This window comes from Electrona antarctica (genome assembly GCF_951216825.1).
Source record: "Electrona antarctica genome assembly, chromosome: 3".
Classification (NCBI taxonomy): domain Eukaryota; kingdom Metazoa; phylum Chordata; class Actinopteri; order Myctophiformes; family Myctophidae; genus Electrona; species Electrona antarctica.
In genome coordinates, this window is record NC_136808.1 from 54,411,833 (window position 1) to 54,431,146 (window position 19,314).

The 19,314-nt window shown below is 43.5% G+C and overlaps 1 protein-coding gene and 1 long non-coding RNA gene across 2 annotated transcripts; one reads left to right on the top strand and one right to left on the bottom strand.

Moving 5' to 3' along the window:
* Positions 1-174: 174 nt before the first annotated feature.
* On the bottom strand, positions 175-6,620 carry LOC306920874. Its single transcript, XR_013789704.1, has 3 exons — positions 6,440-6,620; positions 339-490; positions 175-306 (listed from the first exon to the last, which is right to left on the bottom strand). It is a non-coding gene; the product is annotated as an uncharacterized lncRNA (long non-coding RNA).
* A 719-nt stretch (positions 6,621-7,339) lies between these two features.
* On the top strand, positions 7,340-15,257 carry LOC306919863 (E3 ubiquitin-protein ligase TRIM39-like; the record flags this gene model as incomplete). The annotated part of the gene is made up of 2 exons (XM_079496412.1): positions 7,340-7,528; positions 14,142-15,257. 2 exons carry the CDS (start codon positions 7,340-7,342, stop codon positions 15,255-15,257), a joined length of 1,305 nt encoding a protein of 434 aa, XP_079352538.1.
* Between the last annotated feature and the right edge of the window lie 4,057 nt (positions 15,258-19,314).

Genomic DNA, 19,314 nt, shown 5'->3' on the forward strand with positions numbered 1-19,314 from the left:
GGAGGCATTGGGTCCCGATTTTTACATTCTTTGGTATGACCCAGCCGGGGATCAAACCCCCGACCTCAGTGGCGTGCACAGATAGACACTAGGGGGTGCTAGAGCACCCCCTGCCCTTTTGGCAATGTGCCCTTTTGGAAAAAAAAAAAAAAAAAAAAATTATAATTATTATAACTTTTATTTTTTTGTACAGTATGTGGACCAAGGTGACATTGATCAATTCTTGATAAAAAGCTTCTAATATATTATTTAGGCCCCAAAATCTATAAATATCACACTATTAAGACAACCGGACGGTTTCACGCGCTGCACAAGGTGCCCTTTTTTCACTTGAGCACCTGCCCCTCTAAATGTCTGTGCACGCCACTGCCCGACCTCCCAGTTTCCGTGCAGACACTCTAACCACAAGGCCACTGTCTGGACTCCTGTTGTTGAGGGCCAGATCAAAGGTCAGATGTGTTGACGCCATTCCTCACCCCCGGGCATCGATCTGAAAGACAGTAAAAATATTGTGTTGGTTTGGAGAGTTTCTATGCACCACTCTTTGCCCGAGGAAAGGCTTTCAAGAACAGAGAAAGACTGCTTTAATGAGCCTCTAGGCGGCATCAACAAACCTCCAGTCAGGACACTTTCATCTTAATGAAACTATTTATTGCAATGACATTGCATTGGATCTGGCTATACCGTCACACAGCAGTCAGTGTTTAGCAAACAATGGGTCGGGACTCGTTTTTTTTTTTTGCTCACGTCGCCTTGCGACACGTTGTAAGCTTGTAGATCTGCTTTTTTCACTATTTCTGAAATAGGACACCATGATATTTGTGTACATCTCTCTTGTGTAAATGTATCTTTTGGGTCTCGAGCTGAAAGGCATGGGAACCACGTTGCACTTCTCTGTGCTAGCATGACAGCATCTGGAACCACGTTGCACTTCTCTGTGCTAGCATGACAGCATCTGGAACCACGTTGCACTTCTCTGTGCTAGCATGACAGCATCTGGAACCACGTTGCACTTCTCTGTGCTAGCATGACAGCATCTGGAACCACGTTGCACTTCTCTGTGCTAGCATGACAGCTACTGGAACCACGTTGCACTTCTCTGTGCTAGCATGACAGCATGGGAACCACGTTGCACTTCTCTGTGCTAGCATGACAGCATCTGGAACCACGTTGCACTTCTCTGTGCTAGCATGACAGCATCTGGAACCACGTTGCACTTCTCTGTGCTAGCATGACAGCATCTGGAACCACGTTGCACTTCTCTGTGCTAGCATGACAGCATCTGGAACCACGTTGCACTTCTCTGTGCTAGCATGACAGCATCTGGAACCACGTTGCACTTCTCTGTGCTAGCATGACAGCATCTGGAACCACGTTGCACTTCTCTGTGCTAGCATGACAGCTACTGGAACCACGTTGCACTTCTCTGTGCTAGCATGACAGCATCTGGAACCACGTTGCACTTCTCTGTGCTAGCATGACAGCATCTGGAACCACGTTGCACTTCTCTGTGCTAGCATGACAGCATCTGGAACCACGTTGCACTTCTCTGTGCTAGCATGACAGCATGGGAACCACGTTGCACTTCTCTGTGCTAGCATGACAGCATCTGGAACCACGTTGCACTTCTCTGTGCTAGCATGACAGCTACTGGAACCACGTTGCACTTCTCTGTGCTAGCATGACAGCATCTGAGATCCCCTCCAATAAGGAACCACGTTGCACTTCTCTGTGCTAGCATGACAGCATCTGAGATCCCCTCCAATAATTCATAATTATCAACCCAGAGTGGTCATTCAATTAAACGTTTATTTTTGTCTGTTTTCAACGTCAGACCCAGAGTCTGTCCAGAATAAAGTGCATGCAATGCAATGAGGTGCATCCATTCAAGTCACTGGTTCTCAACATCAAGTCCGGGGCCCACCAGGTGTTCGAAATTGACCATAACAGGTCTGTAACTCTGAGAGTGTACACATGTATTTATACACTCTCTGAGTTAAAATAGCACAGTGTACTGTATATTGGGGTCCCAGACAAAGGGTATCAAATGGGGGTCCGTGAGTGGCCTAATGCATATCCTTATAGCACTGACGAAGGTCCTAGGACCGAAACGTTTGCTTTTTAATTGCACTTTGAGCACGAGCACTTTGAGCATGTTAAAATAAAGAAAAAATATTTTTCTAAGTCTCAGTTTAAGGAGTTTTACTTCTATTTTCTATACGGTGAGCGAGTCTTTTCCTGTCAAAGTTTCCCTAATGCATATCCTTGAAATTCTATTTTGAGAATCACTGCAATAAGCCATTAGTAATAGTATAGTGTGTTGCTACATATTACACCTGTCCCTGATCTCCTGTGTAATTCTCTAAAAACAAAATGGTAAATTAATGTTTAATTGATTCATTTTTTGATCATTTAAAAATGATTAATACTACTAATTACTGTGAATGATTTAGAAATGAAACAGTAATGTCTTTGTATATCTGATTCCCATTCATCAGTGCCCTGTGTGTACAGTCCTACTGCGCTAATTCTTTTTGTTATGATTAATGTGAATATAACTAATAATTATTGATTTGCAACAGTACTGGGGAAGTCGCAAACTTTGGGTCTTCCAAAGGGCTAAGACAATTAAGACATGATGTTTTAAAGGGGGGAAAGTGTGCTTTATTGAGTAAATAACCTTTTTTGTCATACAAAGTCATATAGTCATACTCTCTATAGTGTTGAGTTGCGAAAAGTCGAAAACGTGTCTCCGACATGACAGGACCCCCCGGCCGTCACGCCATTTCACACGGCTCCCAGTAGGGGGCATGCGTTAGTCCGCCTACGTGGCCGATTAAGTGGTTTCCGCGTTCCGCTCTCTCTACCAACTGACAATAGTCTGCTTAAAGATGGAGTGCCGTTATTTTTTTCCACCCTAAAACATGATCATCAGGTATTATTATTAAATAAGGAGGAAGAAAAGTGTACAGTATTTGTTAAAATGTAGTTTTTATGTTCATTACGTTTGCCTGATGGGTGGTGATGGATCCACCTGAACTGAAGCCGCACCCACAGCTGGGGTTGTATGATAAAGGGGGAGGGGTTAGGGGAGGGGATGATATTGTGATGTCACTGTATCACTGCTTTTTATAACAACCACACCAAGGGGTGTAATGAAGTACTGTCACATGATCATAAACACATGAAAAACTGGAAAAAATACAAACATCATGCCACTCCATCTTTAAAAAATCACACCCGTGTGAACTGAGTGGTGTAAGGTCTTATATAGACTGATCAGCTGTGGTCTGACGTAATGTCTGACGTAATGAAATCACACCCGTGTGAACTGGGTGACCATAGCAACCATGCTCATTTTTGAGTGGTGTAAACCACTCCTACAACTGGCTTTGTTAGTTTACGTGTCTGTCTGTCCGTCTGTCCGTCTGTCTGTTCGTACCAAAAAATGAGCATGGTGCATTGTGATTGGCCGGAATGAGACATTACGTCACTGACATTACGTCAGTGACCACAGCTGATCAGGCTATATAAGACCTTGCACCACTCAGTTCACACGGGTGTGATTTTTTATTTGCAGTGAAATCTCCATAGGGGGATTTTAGGTCGCTTCATATAAGAACTGTGTTTGAAAAATAAACCGACCACCCCGGCCTTTCTGTCAGGGGAGTGGCTGTGCGTCGTTAATGATGTCTATTCATATTTGATACAGCCAGTTTCTGGAGAATAATTCCAAAGCCTTGAAACTACGTATGAAGGCAATGTCGCTGCTAATATACGTCATGCCCAGCTGTCAACACATTGCGTTCCTGAGATTCCTCGTTGACGTAAGCTCAGCTGGTGGTGACTCGACTCGTACTAACCACGAAACATTAAATATCAATAAAATAAAAATAAAAATAAACGTAATAGACATTCAGTTTCTGTTGTAGATGCAGCCACCCGCCTACCGGGAAATGTAGTCTATGGGTTGTTTGGCTCGTTTCTAACGCTTATTTTGTTACTCTTTGTACATTTCCACCTTCAGTCCACCTTCAGTCCATATGCTTCATATCCATATGAGTGAAAAGGCCTGGGTGATCGGTAACACAGTTCTTATATGAGGCAATCTAAAATCCCCCTATGGAGATTACAATGCAAATAAAAAAATACATGAACCTGGGGACTGACGCCCTCTACTGAAAGTGACGTCAGGACTTCGGTGCTCTATTGCAGGAGGATGCAGGATTCGCGGAGTCCCGCTGAGCGCCGCCAACATTTACGTTGGGTCCCGCTGGCTCCCGTTCCCGTTCCCGTTGCAGCCCTCGAGTTGAGAGTGATCCATAATTCCATATAAATATCAAACATGTTTGAAAATGATGGGAGGGTTCAGATTGGACATTTGACCACTCATAGATAAATGATGGGAGGGTTCAGATTGGACATTTGACCACTCATAGATAAATGATGGGAGGGTTCAGATTGGACATTTGACCACTCATAGATAAATGATGGGAGGGTTCAGATTGGACATTTGACCACTCATAGATAAATGATGGGAGGGTTCAGATTGGACATTTGACCACTCATCAAGCCAGACCGATCCTGGGATCCCGGTATTAAACCCTAACGCTCACAGCAGTCACATCCGCGATGCGATGTGAGCTTGTATCAGCTGTTCTCTGTGCGCAATACTGTTGGACTTCAAAGTATAAATGTCTCACTAGGGTGCGTCTCACTAGTCAACACACAATGAAGTATAAATGTCTCCTAGGGTGCATTTCACTAGTCAACACACAATGAAGTATAAATGTCTCCTAGGGTGCATCTCACTAGCCAACACACAATGAAGTATAAATGTCTCCTAGGGTGCATCTCACTAGCCAACACACAATGAAGTATAAATGTCTCCTAGGGTGCATCTCACTAGTCAACACACAATTAAGTATAAATGTCTCCTAGGGTGCATCTCACTAGCCAACACACAATGAAGTATAAATGTCTCCAAGGGTGCATCTCACTAGTCAACACACAATGAAGTATAAATGTCTCCTAGGGTGCATCTCACTAGCCAACACACAATGAAGTATAAATGTCTCCTAGGGTGCATCTCACTAGTCAACACACAATGAAGTATAAATGTCTCCTAGGGTGCATCTCACTAGCCAACACACAATGAAGTATAAATGTCTCCTAGGGTGCATCTCACTAGTCAACACACAATGAAGTATAAATGTCTCCAAGGGTGCATCTCACTAGCCAACACACAATGAAGTATAAATGTCTCCTAGGGTGCATCTCACTAGCCAACACACAATGAAGTATAAATGTCTCCTAGGGTGCATCTCACTAGTCAACACACAATGAAGTATAAATGTCTCCTAGGGTGCATCTCACTAGCCAACACACAATGAAGTATAAATGTCTCCTAGGGTGCATCTCACTAGTCAACACACAATGAAGTATAAATGTCTCCTAGGGTGCATCTCACTAGCCAACACACAATGAAGTATAAATGTCTCCTAGGGTGCATCTCACTAGTCAACACACAATGAAGTATAAATGTCTCCTAGGGTGCATCTTACTAGCCAACACACAAGAGAGATTGAATGGACTGAAACCAGCGCTCCCCAAAACAACAGGTTTGGAGATCTGTTGGGAATTGATTACATGAAACAGTCACCCGTGCACCCAGTCTCAATGTTTGTAAACAAATAATTGGTCTATAAAAGATAATCAAAAATAATGAAAAAGTGTTGAAGGATTACTGTGATTATGGTAAAGCTCACAAATCACACTAATAATTCACTAGCAAAAAAAATAAACCATCTATCAGGAGAACACAAGGGGAGGTACATATAATTTCCTCCATGTTTTTTGTACATAAGTGTTTGTATTTGTTGATACATGAATTATTGTTTCCGGGACCCGAGGACAAGACGCTGTGTGTTGGGACAGACGATCGTCTTATATCATTGGTTCTCAAAGTGGGGTCCGGGGACCCCCAGGGGTCCTTGAGGAAGTCCCCAGCTAAATGATAGTTAGGAACCAAATAGATCCTTATGGGTCTGTAACTCAGAGAGTGTACACATGGAACCAAATGGACCCTTATGGGTCTGTAACTCAGAGAGTGTACACATGGAACCAAATGGATCCTTATGGGTCTGTAACTCAGAGTGTACACATGGAACCAAATGGACCCTTATGGGTCTGTAACTCAGAGAGTGTACACATGGAACTAAATGGATCCTTATGGGTCTGTAACTCAGAGAGTGTACACATGGAACCAAATGGACCCGTTAGGGTACAATCTCAGAGTTAAATTAACATTGATTTTACAATATAAATTGGTGGTCCCAGAGATAGAAATGCCATTAAATGGGGGTCCGTAGCCTAATGCCTGTCAAACTGGGGGTCCTTGAAATTAAAATGTTTTAGAATCACTGCTAGAGCCACAAACCTCTTCTCCTATGGGGGTCCCTGGCATATATTTGTCACATGGGGGTCCGCAGGCTAATAAATGTCAATTTGGGGGTCCTTGACATGAAAATGTTTGAGAACCAGGAACAGAGTCTTCCTTCCTCTAGAACACATTGTGTTGGTCAGGTCTGTCTGTGCAGCTGCATGTAAAACTGCACAGTACAGACAACTGGGTTCCTGTTGCATTAGGGAGTGCCCAAACAGAAGCCTGAACTAAAGTAGAAAAGGTTGGGTCCTAAAGATGACTAGAAGGTTGCCCAAAATAGGCCTGCACAAAATCAGGGCAAATAAATGAAGCTATGGGGAATTTTCTACAATCACAATAATTGTTCTGACATCTGCATGGACTCCATATTTGGGCATGCCTGACAAAGAACTCCATATATGGGCATAACAGGAACAGACATAATAACTGGGCGGGGCATTCATTTCCAACTTGCATCGTTCCAAGTAGGCCAGTAGTCCTATATTAAAATAGTCTTTAATGGTCACGGCACTCTGACTCAGACATAACCATAAACAAACCCGGTATGTCCATATTTAGGCATTTGATAGGTTGCCACGGTTACACACTGAGTATTGACACTCCATATTTGGGCGTTGGGTTGATCTGGAGCTCCATATATGGAGACGGCAGAGACGTCTAGTGCTGATGACATCATGCTGATGTAAAACAACTCCATATATGGATATGTAGACACGTGACTCATGGTGACATCAGCGAGATGTGACGTAGCATCCATCAGAGCTCTATATAAAGGACGTCCGTCACTCCCTGAGTTTAGAGAGAAGCAGTGTTTCTCTCCAAGACAGCACTTAGTTCTCACCACTTCAACCTGACGCTTCCTCCACTTTCACATTGATTCTCAGCGCTGTAGAAATGGCGTCCGCCAGCGGTCTCCTGTCTGAACAGCACTTCCTGTGTTCCATCTGTATGGATGTGTTCACTGATCCAGTCACCACTCCGTGTGGACACAACTACTGCAAAGCCTGTATCACACGTTACTGGGACACTAGTGATGTGTGGAAGTGTCCACTGTGTGCAAAGATCTTCAATGCGAGGCCAGACGTATCTGTCAATACTTTTATTTCTGAGATGGTTCAACAGTTCAGGAGCAACAAGTTGAAAGAAGAATATGAAGCAAAGACAGAGGCTGGAATCCAGCAGATGATCCAGGAGAGACGAGTGAAGATTCAGGAGGTCAAACGTTCAGTAGAGCTCAGCAGGAAAGATGCAGACACAGTGATAGCAGACAGTGTGCAGGTCTTCACTGCTCTGATCAGCTGTGTTGAGAGAAGCCAGGCTGAGCTCATTGGTGTGATTGAAGAGAAGCAGAAAGCAACAGAGAAACAGGCTGAAGGCTTCATTGAAGATCTGCAACAGGAAGTCACTCAGTTAGAGAAGAGAAGCTCTGAGCTGAAACAGCTCTCACACACTGAAGACCACCGCCACCTCCTCCAAAACTTCACCTCTAACAACACAGGGTGGAGATCCACCAAGGACTGGGCAAAGGTCAATGTCCATCAGTCTTCACATGTGGGGCCAGTGAGGACAGCTGTGTCTCAGCTGGAGAAGACACTCAGTCAAGAGATGAAGAAGCAGCTGTGTGATGTTGAGCTGAAGAGGATCCAGCAATATGAGGTGGATGTTACTCTGGACCCTGATACAGCACATCCATACCTCATCCTGTCTGAGGATGGAAAACAAGTGAGTGATGGAAACGTAAGGAAGAATCTCCCAGACAACAGAGAGAGATTCTTTCCATGTCTCTGTGTCTTAGGACAACAAAGCTTCTCCTCAGGAAGGTTTTACTATGAGGTCCAGGTTGGAGGGAAGACTGAGTGGACAATAGGAGTGGCCAGAGAGGCCATCAACAGGAAGGGACCAATCTATCTGGGACCCAACTATGGTTACTGGACTATATCGTTGAGGAATGGAGATGAGTATGCGGCTCATGCTGGCCCTGCTGTCCTCCTCCCAGCTGTAAGACAGGAGCTCCAGAAAGTGGGAGTGTTTGTGGATTATGAGGAGGAGGGTCTGGTCTCCTTTTATGATGTTGAGACCAGAGTAAATCTCTACTCTTTCACTGGCTGCTCCTTCACTGAGAGACTCTATCCATTCTTCTGTCCTGAGACTAGTGCTGGTGGTATAAACTCTGCTCCTCTGATCATCTCTCCTGGGGTCGGGGAGGACGGTGGGAACATGTCTCCAGTCTCCAGTAAATGATTAAACATAAATCCTTATATTTCATATAGGCTAACGAAAGTCTACTGATGCAAAATCAAGTGGGAAAAAAAAGAAGAAACACATCAATAAACTAAAATAAATAATGAAGCTATAGTTCCTGTGCATTAATGCAAAAAAGGAGAAAAGATAAATAAAAATAAGGAAAAAGTGTTAAGGATTATATCATTGGTTCTCAAAGTGGGGTCCGGGGACCCCCAGGGGTCCTTGAGGGAGTTCCAGGGGGTCCCCAGCTAAATGATAGTTAGGAACCAAAATGGATCCTTATGGGTCTGTAACTCAGAGAGTGTACACATGGAACCAAATGGACCCATTAGGGTACAATCTCAGAGTTAAACTAGAAAGGTCGCAATTTTAAAAATTGCAAAGTGTGGTTGCCGCAGTCGCTTACATATGCCCCTCCCACTGATATTGCTAGCCAATTACAATGTTGCGTCAACCTTGTGATCATGCGTAAGTAATTCGGAGGGGATTTATCCCCCCAAAATCATGTTTTTACACCATACGGTTACATTTTTGGCATTTGTGGCGCCCCCTATGGATGAAAATGGAATTGCTTTTGGTTGATTGAACCACCCGCGACATGTGATTCAAATTTGGGATGGATTGGACATTCCGTTCGTGATTTATTGCATTTTTTGTCAAATAGGCCCCTCCTACTATCTTCGGACGACGATTACGGCCGAACGACACGCACTACCAAAATTCTGCAGTTGGTGTTGTAATCGGATGGGTCCGGAGATCATGTGTGCCGTTTTTTGTGAGATTTGGACATTTGACCACTCATAGATAAATGATGGGAGGGTTCAGATTGGACATTTGACCACTCATAGATAAATGATGGGAGGGTTCAGATTGGACATTTGACAACTCATCAAGCCAGACCGATCCTGGGATCCCGGTATTAAACCCTAACGCTCACAGCAGTCACATCCGCGATGCGATGTGAGCTTGTATCAGCTGTTCTCTGTGCGCAATACTGTTGGACTTCGAAGTATAAATGTCTCACTAGGGTGCGTCTCACTAGTCAACACACAATTAAGTATAAATGTCTCCTAGGGTGCATCTCACTAGTCAACACACAATGAAGTATAAATGTCTCCTAGGGTGCATCTCACTAGTCAACACACAATGAAGTATAAATGTCTCCTAGGGTGCATCTCACTAGTCAACACACAATGAAGTATAAATGTCTCCTAGGGTGCATCTCACTAGCCAACACACAATGAAGTATAAATGTCTCCTAGGGTGCATCTCACTAGCCAACACACAATGAAGTATAAATGTCTCCTAGGGTGCATCTCACTAGTCAACACACAATGAAGTATAAATGTCTCCTAGGGTGCATCTCACTAGCCAACACACAATGAAGTATAAATGTCTCCTAGGGTGCATCTCACTAGACAACACACAATGAAGTATAAATGTCTCCTAGGGTGCATCTCACTAGACAACACACAATGAAGTATAAATGTCTCCTGGGGTGCATCTCACTAGCCAACACACAATGAAGTATAAATGTCTCCTAGGGTGCATCTCACTAGTCAACACACAATGAAGTATAAATGTCTCCAAGGGTGCATCTCACTAGCCAACACACAATGAAGTATAAATGTCTCCTAGGGTGCATCTCACTAGACAACACACAATGAAGTATAAATGTCTCCTAGGGTGCATCTCACTAGTCAACACACAATGAAGTATAAATGTCTCCTAGGGTGCACCTCACTAGCCAACACACAATGAAGTATAAATGTCTCCTAGGGTGCATCTCACTAGTCAACACACAATGAAGTATAAATGTCTCCTAGGGTGCATCTCACTAGCCAACACACAATGAAGTATAAATGTCTCCTAGGGTGCATCTCACTAGTCAACACACAATTAAGTATAAATGTCTCCTAGGGTGCATCTCACTAGTCAACACACAATGAAGTATAAATGTCTCCTAGGGTGCATCTCACTAGCCAACACACAATGAAGTATAAATGTCTCCTAGGGTGCATCTCACTAGCCAACACACAATGAAGTATAACTGTCTCCTAGGGTGCATCTCACTAGCCAACACACAATGAAGTATAAATGTCTCCTAGGGTGCATCTCACTAGTCAACACACAATGAAGTATAAATGTCTCCTAGGGTGCACCTCACTAGCCAACACACAATGAAGTATAAATGTCTCCAAGGGTGCATCTCACTAGCCAACACACAATGAAGTATAAATGTCTCCTAGGGTGCATCTCACTAGACAACACACAATGAAGTATAAATGTCTCCTAGGGTGCATCTCACTAGCCAACACACAATGAAGTATAAATGTCTCCTAGGGTGCACCTCACTAGCCAACACACAATGAAGTATAAATGTCTCCTAGGGTGCATCTCACTAGTCAACACACAATGAAGTATAAATGTCTCCTAGGGTGCATCTCACTAGACAACACACAATGAAGTATAAATGTCTCCTAGGGTGCACCTCACTAGCCAACACACAATGAAGTATAAATGTCTCCTAGGGTGCATCTCACTAGCCAACACACAATGAAGTATAAATGTCTCCTAGGGTGCATCTCACTAGCCAACACACAATGAAGTATAACTGTCTCCTAGGGTGCATCTCACTAGTCAACACACAATGAAGTATAAATGTCTCCTAGGGTGCATCTCACTAGCCAACACACAATGAAGTATAAATGTCTCCTAGGGTGCATCTTACTAGCCAACACACAAGAGAGATTGAATGGACTGAAACCAGCGCTCCCCAAAACAACAGGTTTGGAGATCTGTTGGGAATTGATTACATGAAACAGTCACCCGTGCACCCAGTCTCAATGTTTGTAAACAAATAATTGGTCTATAAAAGATAATCAAAAATAATGAAAAAGTGTTGAAGGATTACTGTGATTATGGTAAAGCTCACAAATCACACTAATAATTCACTAGCAAAAAAAATAAACCATCTATCAGGAGAACACAAGGGGAGGTACATATAATTTCCTCCATGTTTTTTGTACATAAGTGTTTGTATTTGTTGATACATGAATTATTGTTTCCGGGACCCGAGGACAAGACGCTGTGTGTTGGGACAGACGATCGTCTTATATCATTGGTTCTCAAAGTGGGGTCCGGGGACCCCCAGGGGTCCTTGAGGAAGTCCCCAGCTAAATGATAGTTAGGAACCAAATAGATCCTTATGGGTCTGTAACTCAGAGAGTGTACACATGGAACCAAATGGACCCTTATGGGTCTGTAACTCAGAGAGTGTACACATGGAACCAAATGGATCCTTATGGGTCTGTAACTCAGAGAGTGTACACATGGAACCAAATGGACCCTTATGGGTCTGTAACTCAGAGAGTGTACACATGGAACCAAATGGATCCTTATGGGTCTGTAACTCAGAGAGTGTACACATGGAACCAAATGGACCCGTTAGGGTACAATCTCAGAGTTAAACTAGAAAAAGTGCCCTTCTGGGCACAGGTCTCCACCAGGAGGATAGGACTGTGTGAGATGTTTGGCAAAATGTTTAGGAGTAATATAAACATGTTTGCTTTTGATGGCAATTGGATGACTTGAGGCATTTTGTTCCAAAAATGTGTTTTGCAGAAATCAACCTGTTGGTGGCGCTATAACAGGCCAATGTGAAAAGGGTGGGATATATTCCTCAGCCTAGTAAGAAAATGTGTGAAAGATTTCACGTAAATTGCATGCTGCGTTCATGATTTGAGGCTTTTGTTCAAAACGGGGCAATCTTGCAAACTGTGAAAGCCAATTATAGCCAATTAGGATGGAATATGAAATATCGGACAGATCCGACTTGAGCACATGACCATAGAGATACTGTGTAACGATTTGTGAGATTTTTGGACAGAATCTGGAGGAGTAATATCAAAAAATGTGTTTTACAAAAGTCGGCCTCCTGGTGGCGCTATGAAAGGCAGATGCGGAAAATGCAGGTGAAAGGTTTGTCCTTGGCCTCTAGGGAGTGTGCATGCAATGTTTCACGCAGATCGGTGCAGTTTTAGGTAAACAATGTGAAAAGCTGCCTCATGGTGGCGCTATAACAGGCCGTTCTGGAAAATGCAGGGCAGAGGTTCATCGTTGGCATCCAGGGAGTGTGTGTGCAAAGTTTGGCATCGACCGGGTTAACGGTGCCGGAGATTAGCTGGTAACGGACGGACGGAAGGACACACGGACACACGGACGGACACACACACACACGGACGGAGTGCAAAACATACTCTCTCCCCATGCCTTCGGCCTGGTGGAGACAATTAACATTGATTTTACAATATAAATTGGTGGTCCCAGAGATAGAAATGCCATTAAATGGGGGTCCGTAGCCTAATGCCTGTCAAACTGGGGGTCCTTGACATGAAAATGTTTGAGAACCAGGAACAGAGTCTTCCTTCCTCTAGAACACATTGTGTTGGTCAGGTCTGTCTGTGCAGCTGCATGTAAAACTGCACAGTACAGACAACTGGGGTCCTGTTGCATTAGGGAGTGCCCAAACAGAAGCCTGAACTAAAGTAGAAAAGGTTGGGTCCTAAAGATGACTAGAAGGTTGCCCAAATTAGGCCTGCACAAAATCAGGGCAAATAAATGAAGCTATGGGGAATTTTCTACAATCACAATAATTGTTCTGACATCTGCATGGACTCCATATTTGGGCATGCCTGACAAAGAACTCCATATATGGGCATAACAGGAACAGACATAATAACTGGGTGGGGCATTCATTTCCAACTTGCATCGTTCCAAGTAGGCCAGTAGTCCTATATTAAAATAGTCTTTAATGGTCACGGCACTCTGACTCAGACATAACCATAAACAAACCCGGTATGTCCATATTAAGGCATTTGATAGGTTGCCACGGTTACACACTGAGTATTGACACTCCATATTTGGGCGTTGGGTTGATCTGGAGCTCCATATATGGAGACGGCAGAGACGTCTAGTGCTGATGACATCATGCTGATGTAAAACAACTCCATATATGGATATGTAGACACGTGACTCATGGTGACATCAGCGAGATGTGACGTGGCATCCATCAGAGCTCTATAGAAGCAGTGTTTCTCTCCAAGACAGCACTTAGTTCTCACCACTTCAACCTGACGCTTCCTCCACTTTCACTTTGATTCTCAGCGCTGTAGAAATGGCGTCCGCCAGCGGTCTCCTGTCTGAACAGCACTTCCTGTGTTCCATCTGTATGGATGTGTTCACTGATCCAGTCACCACTCCGTGTGGACACAACTACTGCAAAGCTTGTATCACACGTTACTGGGACACTAGTGATGTGTGCAAGTGTCCACTGTGTGCAAAGATATTCAATGCGAGGCCAGACGTATCTGTCAATACTTTTATTTCTGAGATGGTTCAACAGTTCAGGAGCAACAAGTTGAAAGAAGAATATGAAGCAGAGACAGAGGCTGAAATCCAGCAGATGATCCAGGAGAGACGAGTGAAGATTCAGGAGGTCAAACGCTCAGTAGAGCTCAGCAGGAAAGATGCAGACACAGTGATAGCAGACAGTGTGCAGGTCTTCACTGCTCTGATCAGCTGTGTTGAGAGAAGCCAGGCTGAGCTCATTGGTGTGATTGAAGAGAAGCAGAAAGCAACAGAGAAACAGGCTGAAGGCTTCATTGAAGATCTGCAACAGGAAGTCACTCAGTTAGAGAAGAGAAGCTCTGAGCTGAAACAGCTCTCACACACTGAAGACCACCGCCACCTCCTCCAAAACTTCACCTCTAACAACACAGGGTGGAGACCCACCAAGGACTGGGCAAAGGTCAATGTCCATCAGTCTTCACATGTGGGGCCAGTGAGGACAGCTGTGTCTCAGCTGGAGAAGACACTCAGTCAAGAGATGAAGAAGCAGCTGTGTGATGTTGAGCTGAAGAGGATCCAGCAATATGAGGTGGATGTTACTCTGGACCCTGATACAGCACATCCATACCTCATCCTGTCTGAGGATGGAAAACAAGTGAGTGATGGAAACGTAAGGAAGAATCTCCCAGACAACAGAGAGAGATTCTTTCCATGTCTCTATGTCTTAGGACAACAAAGCTTCTCCTCAGGAAGGTTTTACTATGAGGTCCAGGTTGGAGGGAAGACTGAGTGGACAATAGGAGTGGCCAGAGAGTCCATCAACAGGAAGGGACCAATCTATCTGGGACCCAACTATGGTTACTGGACTATAAGGTTGAGGAATGGAGATGAGTATGCGGCTCATGCTGGCCCTGCTGTCCTCCTCCCAGCTGTAAGACAGGAGCTCCAGAAAGTGGGAGTGTTTGTGGATTATGAGGAGGGTCTGGTCTCCTTTTATGATGTGGAGACCAGAGTAAATCTCTACTCTTTCACTGGCTGCTCCTTCACTGAGAGACTCTATCCATTCTTCTGTCCTGAGTTTAGTGCTGGTGGTATAAACTCTGCTCCTCTGATCATCTCTCCTGTCAACATGGACGCTGGGCTCGGGGAGGAGTCAACATGGACGCTGGGCTCGGGGAGGACGGTGGGAACATGTCTCCAGTCTCCAGTAAATGATTAAACATAAATCCTGTTTATATTTCATATAGGCTAACTAAAGTCTACTGATGCAAAATCAAGTGGAAAAAAAGAAGAAACACATCAACAAACTAAAATAAATAATGAAGCTATAGTTCCTGTGCATTAATGCAAAAAAGGAGAAAAGATAAATAAAAATAAGGAAAAGGTGTTAAGGATTATATCATTGGTTCTCAAAGTGGGGTCCGGGGACCCCCAGGGGTCCTTGAGGGAGTTCCAGGGGGTCCCCAGCTAAATGATAGTTAGGAACCAAAATGGATCCTTATGGTTCTGTAACTCAGAGAGTGTACACATGGAACCAAATGGACCCATTAGGGTACAATCTCAGAGTTAAATTAACATTGATTTTACAATATAAATTGGTGGTCCCAGAGATAGAAAGGCCATTAAATGGGGGTCCGTAGCCTAATGCCTGTCAAACTGGGGGTCCTTGAAATTTAAATGTTTTAGAATCACTGCTAGAGCCACAAACCTCTTCTCCTATGGGGGTCCCTGGCATATATTTTTTGGTACGAACAGACACGGGTACATTTTTGAGTGGTGTAAACCACTCCTACAACTGGCTTTGTTAGTTTACGTGTCTGTCCGTACCAAAAAAATGAGCATGGTTGCTATGGTCACCCAGTTCACACGGGTGTGATTTCATTACGTCAGACCACAGCTGATCAGTCTATATATAAGACCTTACACCACTCAGTTCACACAGGTGTGATTATTTTTGGTACGAACAGACACGGGTACATTTTTTGAGTGGTGTAAACCACTCCTACAACTGGCTTTGTTAGTTGAGTGGTGTAAACCACTCCTACAACTGGCTTTGTTAGTGCAGAAAAAATGAGCATGGTAACAAAGCCAGTTGTAGGAGTGGTTTACACTCCTACAACTGGCTTTGTTAGTCTGTGCAGAAAAAATGAGCATGGTTGCTATGTTCACCCTGTTCACCCGGGTGTGATTTCATTACGTCAGACATGATTTCATTACGTCAGACAGGCTATTTAAGACCTTACACCACTCAGTTCACACGGGTGTGATTTTTTTTGGTACGAACAGACACAGGTAAAAAGCCAGTTGTTGGAGTGGTTTACACCACTCAAAAACACAGAAGTGGACTTGAGCAGTGGCAAAGTAAGTGGCTGTGCCGGGCCTGTGCGATGAGGGTGGATGTGTGCATATCATAGAGGGTTAAATCATGGGGTGAGTGTTCTTGAAGGCCTAATATAATACAAACATAGAAGGAAGAAAACAATTGAATCTCCTAAACAAATTCTAATGGTTTTGTGTATGTACATTTTCATTTCAAGTTATTATGTTATGGTTATTTTTTAATGCCCTATTTTATACTTTGTATTATGATGGTGTCGGACAAGCTGTTGCCAATAATAACGACATGCACAAAATACGGATGAAAAGAAAGGCTCCCGTCCGACAGCAACTAAAACGTCTGGGTTTCCGAGGCTATAGACAGCAACAAACTTTAGCCCGGTTCCTGGTATACACCTTCATTCAAGTCCTGCTGGGCACTTCTTTTGAAATTAACTGTAAGCAATTGCGATAAGTGGAGAATAAAACTTTTCTTTGGCTGTTTTCAACATCACACCTGGAGTCCATCCAGAGGAAATCACTGATGCATCCGAGTGAATGGCTCTTATACTGCTGGTTTCTGAGGCACAGATTCTTGTAACAGCACTATACAGACTGACACTGTCACCTGCACATGAATCTGCAGAGTAAACGCACCTTCTCCTTCTCGTAACTAAACTAAAAGAAAGTTGATTATAATGCACATAATGAAGGAATTGGATGGATTGGATGGAGTGGCAATGGATTAGCTAAGTTATTGATTTACAAAAATAAAGTAGCTATTGAAGCTGGCAATAAGATTTTTCCCTGTATTACCTGCAAGTCAGTGGCAGTGACAGTGGCCTTGTGGTTAGAGTGTCTGCCCTGAAACTGGGAGGTCAGGGGTTCGATCCCCTCGGGTCATACCAAAGACTGTAAAAATGGGACCCAATTGCCTCCCTGCTTGGCACTCAGCATCAAGGGGTTGGATTGGGGGTCAAATCAACTCATGATTCCCGAGCGCGGCGCACGCTGCGGCTCACCGCTCCAAGAGATGGGTCAAATGCGGAGAACAAATTTCACTGCGGTAACGTGTGTGTAATCGCACAACTAAGACTTTGATGTACCCGGCTTCATAATGGGGACTGCACATAGATCCGAAGTCCTGTTAGTCCGAACATGCATCATTAGCACGTTTTAACATCATTGATAATGTGTCACTGTTTGCATTATTTTAGCTATGGATTTGGATTTCACTGTAGCCCAATTTCACCCGTATAAGTGATCTTTGAGAGCGTTTTTGAAGGAGAGTTACTAGCGATTCACATTCCTTTACAACTGTTGGTAGGGCGTTCCACATTGTTGTGGCATGGGAGCGAAAGGAAGGAAACAGCAAACAGTATAGGCTATAGTATCTAAATGACATGATTTATGATAGGTGAACACGTAGCCTAGCTGCTATACTCCTGTCTGGACTATGCATTGGCCTTGTAATGTCATGTTTGTTCTATTGATGATGATGACAACATGCCACACTTTTCAATGTGTTTACTGTCCAAAGACTTGTCTCCGTACGGCCAGTGACTCTGACTAACCCATAATGATTTATGGCAGCCCATTATTTTATACTTGACTTAATGGCTTCAACCCATCATCACACTTTTACCTTTTCATAGTTGTTGTCAAATTGTCTGACCCAGGCAGACGGAGAGACGCATGGAGTGCCTCCTGGAACAAAGCTCCACTGAGAGCACCTTTCTATAGTTAAAGGACAACTTTAGTTTTTTTCAACCAAGGTTCATGTTTTAGGTTGTTATTAGAGAAACTAAAAGATGAGTGTCATTTATTTTTCATTTGCTGCTTTTTTTCGTTTTAGGGATTTTAGCTGTTTTTGACAGGGGGGCGGGGGCATTCGAGCACGGGGGCAAATTATGTATTTCTTTACAAAATTGTATTTACTCTAGTCCTACTAGACCCCAAGAAATTACATTTGGCCACAAAAGATCACGGGATCTACTGAATGTGTCAAACTGGCATATTGAGCCTATGACACACAGTGTGGCTTCCCCCCCAGTAGGCTACCTTCACATTCAGTAGATCCTGTGATCTTCTGTGGCCAGATGTAAATTATTGGGGTCTAGTAGGACTATAGTAAATAATAAAAAAAGAAATCGCTATAACATTTTGTAAAGAAATACATATTTAGCCCCATGCTCGAAAGCAGCAAATGAAAAAAATGTAACACTCATCTTTTACTTTCTCTAATAACATCCTAAAACATGAACCTTGGTTGAGAGTTTTGGGAGCTTGTACCAAAAAAAACCCCAAAAGATTTCACCCAAGTTTTTACACCTGTAAAATTGTGGTGCGACAATGAACTTCATACAGGGTTTCTAAATGTCTCTCTTTAACCTCGAGACACGCACACACACACACACACACACACACACACACACACACACACACACACACACACACACACACACACACACACACACACACACACACACACACACACACACACACACACACACACACACACACACACACACACAGTCGACTAGTTGCATTAAGCAATTAGTCGACTAGTTTTTCGACTAGTAAATCCACTAGTCAACCTTGTTGGTACTAGTTGACTAGTTGATAAGAAAAAAAGTTATATTTTTTTTTATTTTTTTCCCGATTTTGTAGGCCTCAAGATCAGGTATATAGTTATAGTCACCATGTACACCGTTTTTAAATGTACAAATATATATATATATATATTTTTTTTTACATAATAGGCAGTTACTAGTCGACTAGTAAACTAGGCAACTAGTCAACTAGTACAAATGACTAGAAGTGAATGCCCTAACACACACACACACACACACACACACACACACACACACACACACACACACACACACACACACACACACACACACACACACACACACACACACACACACACACACACACACACACACACACACACACAC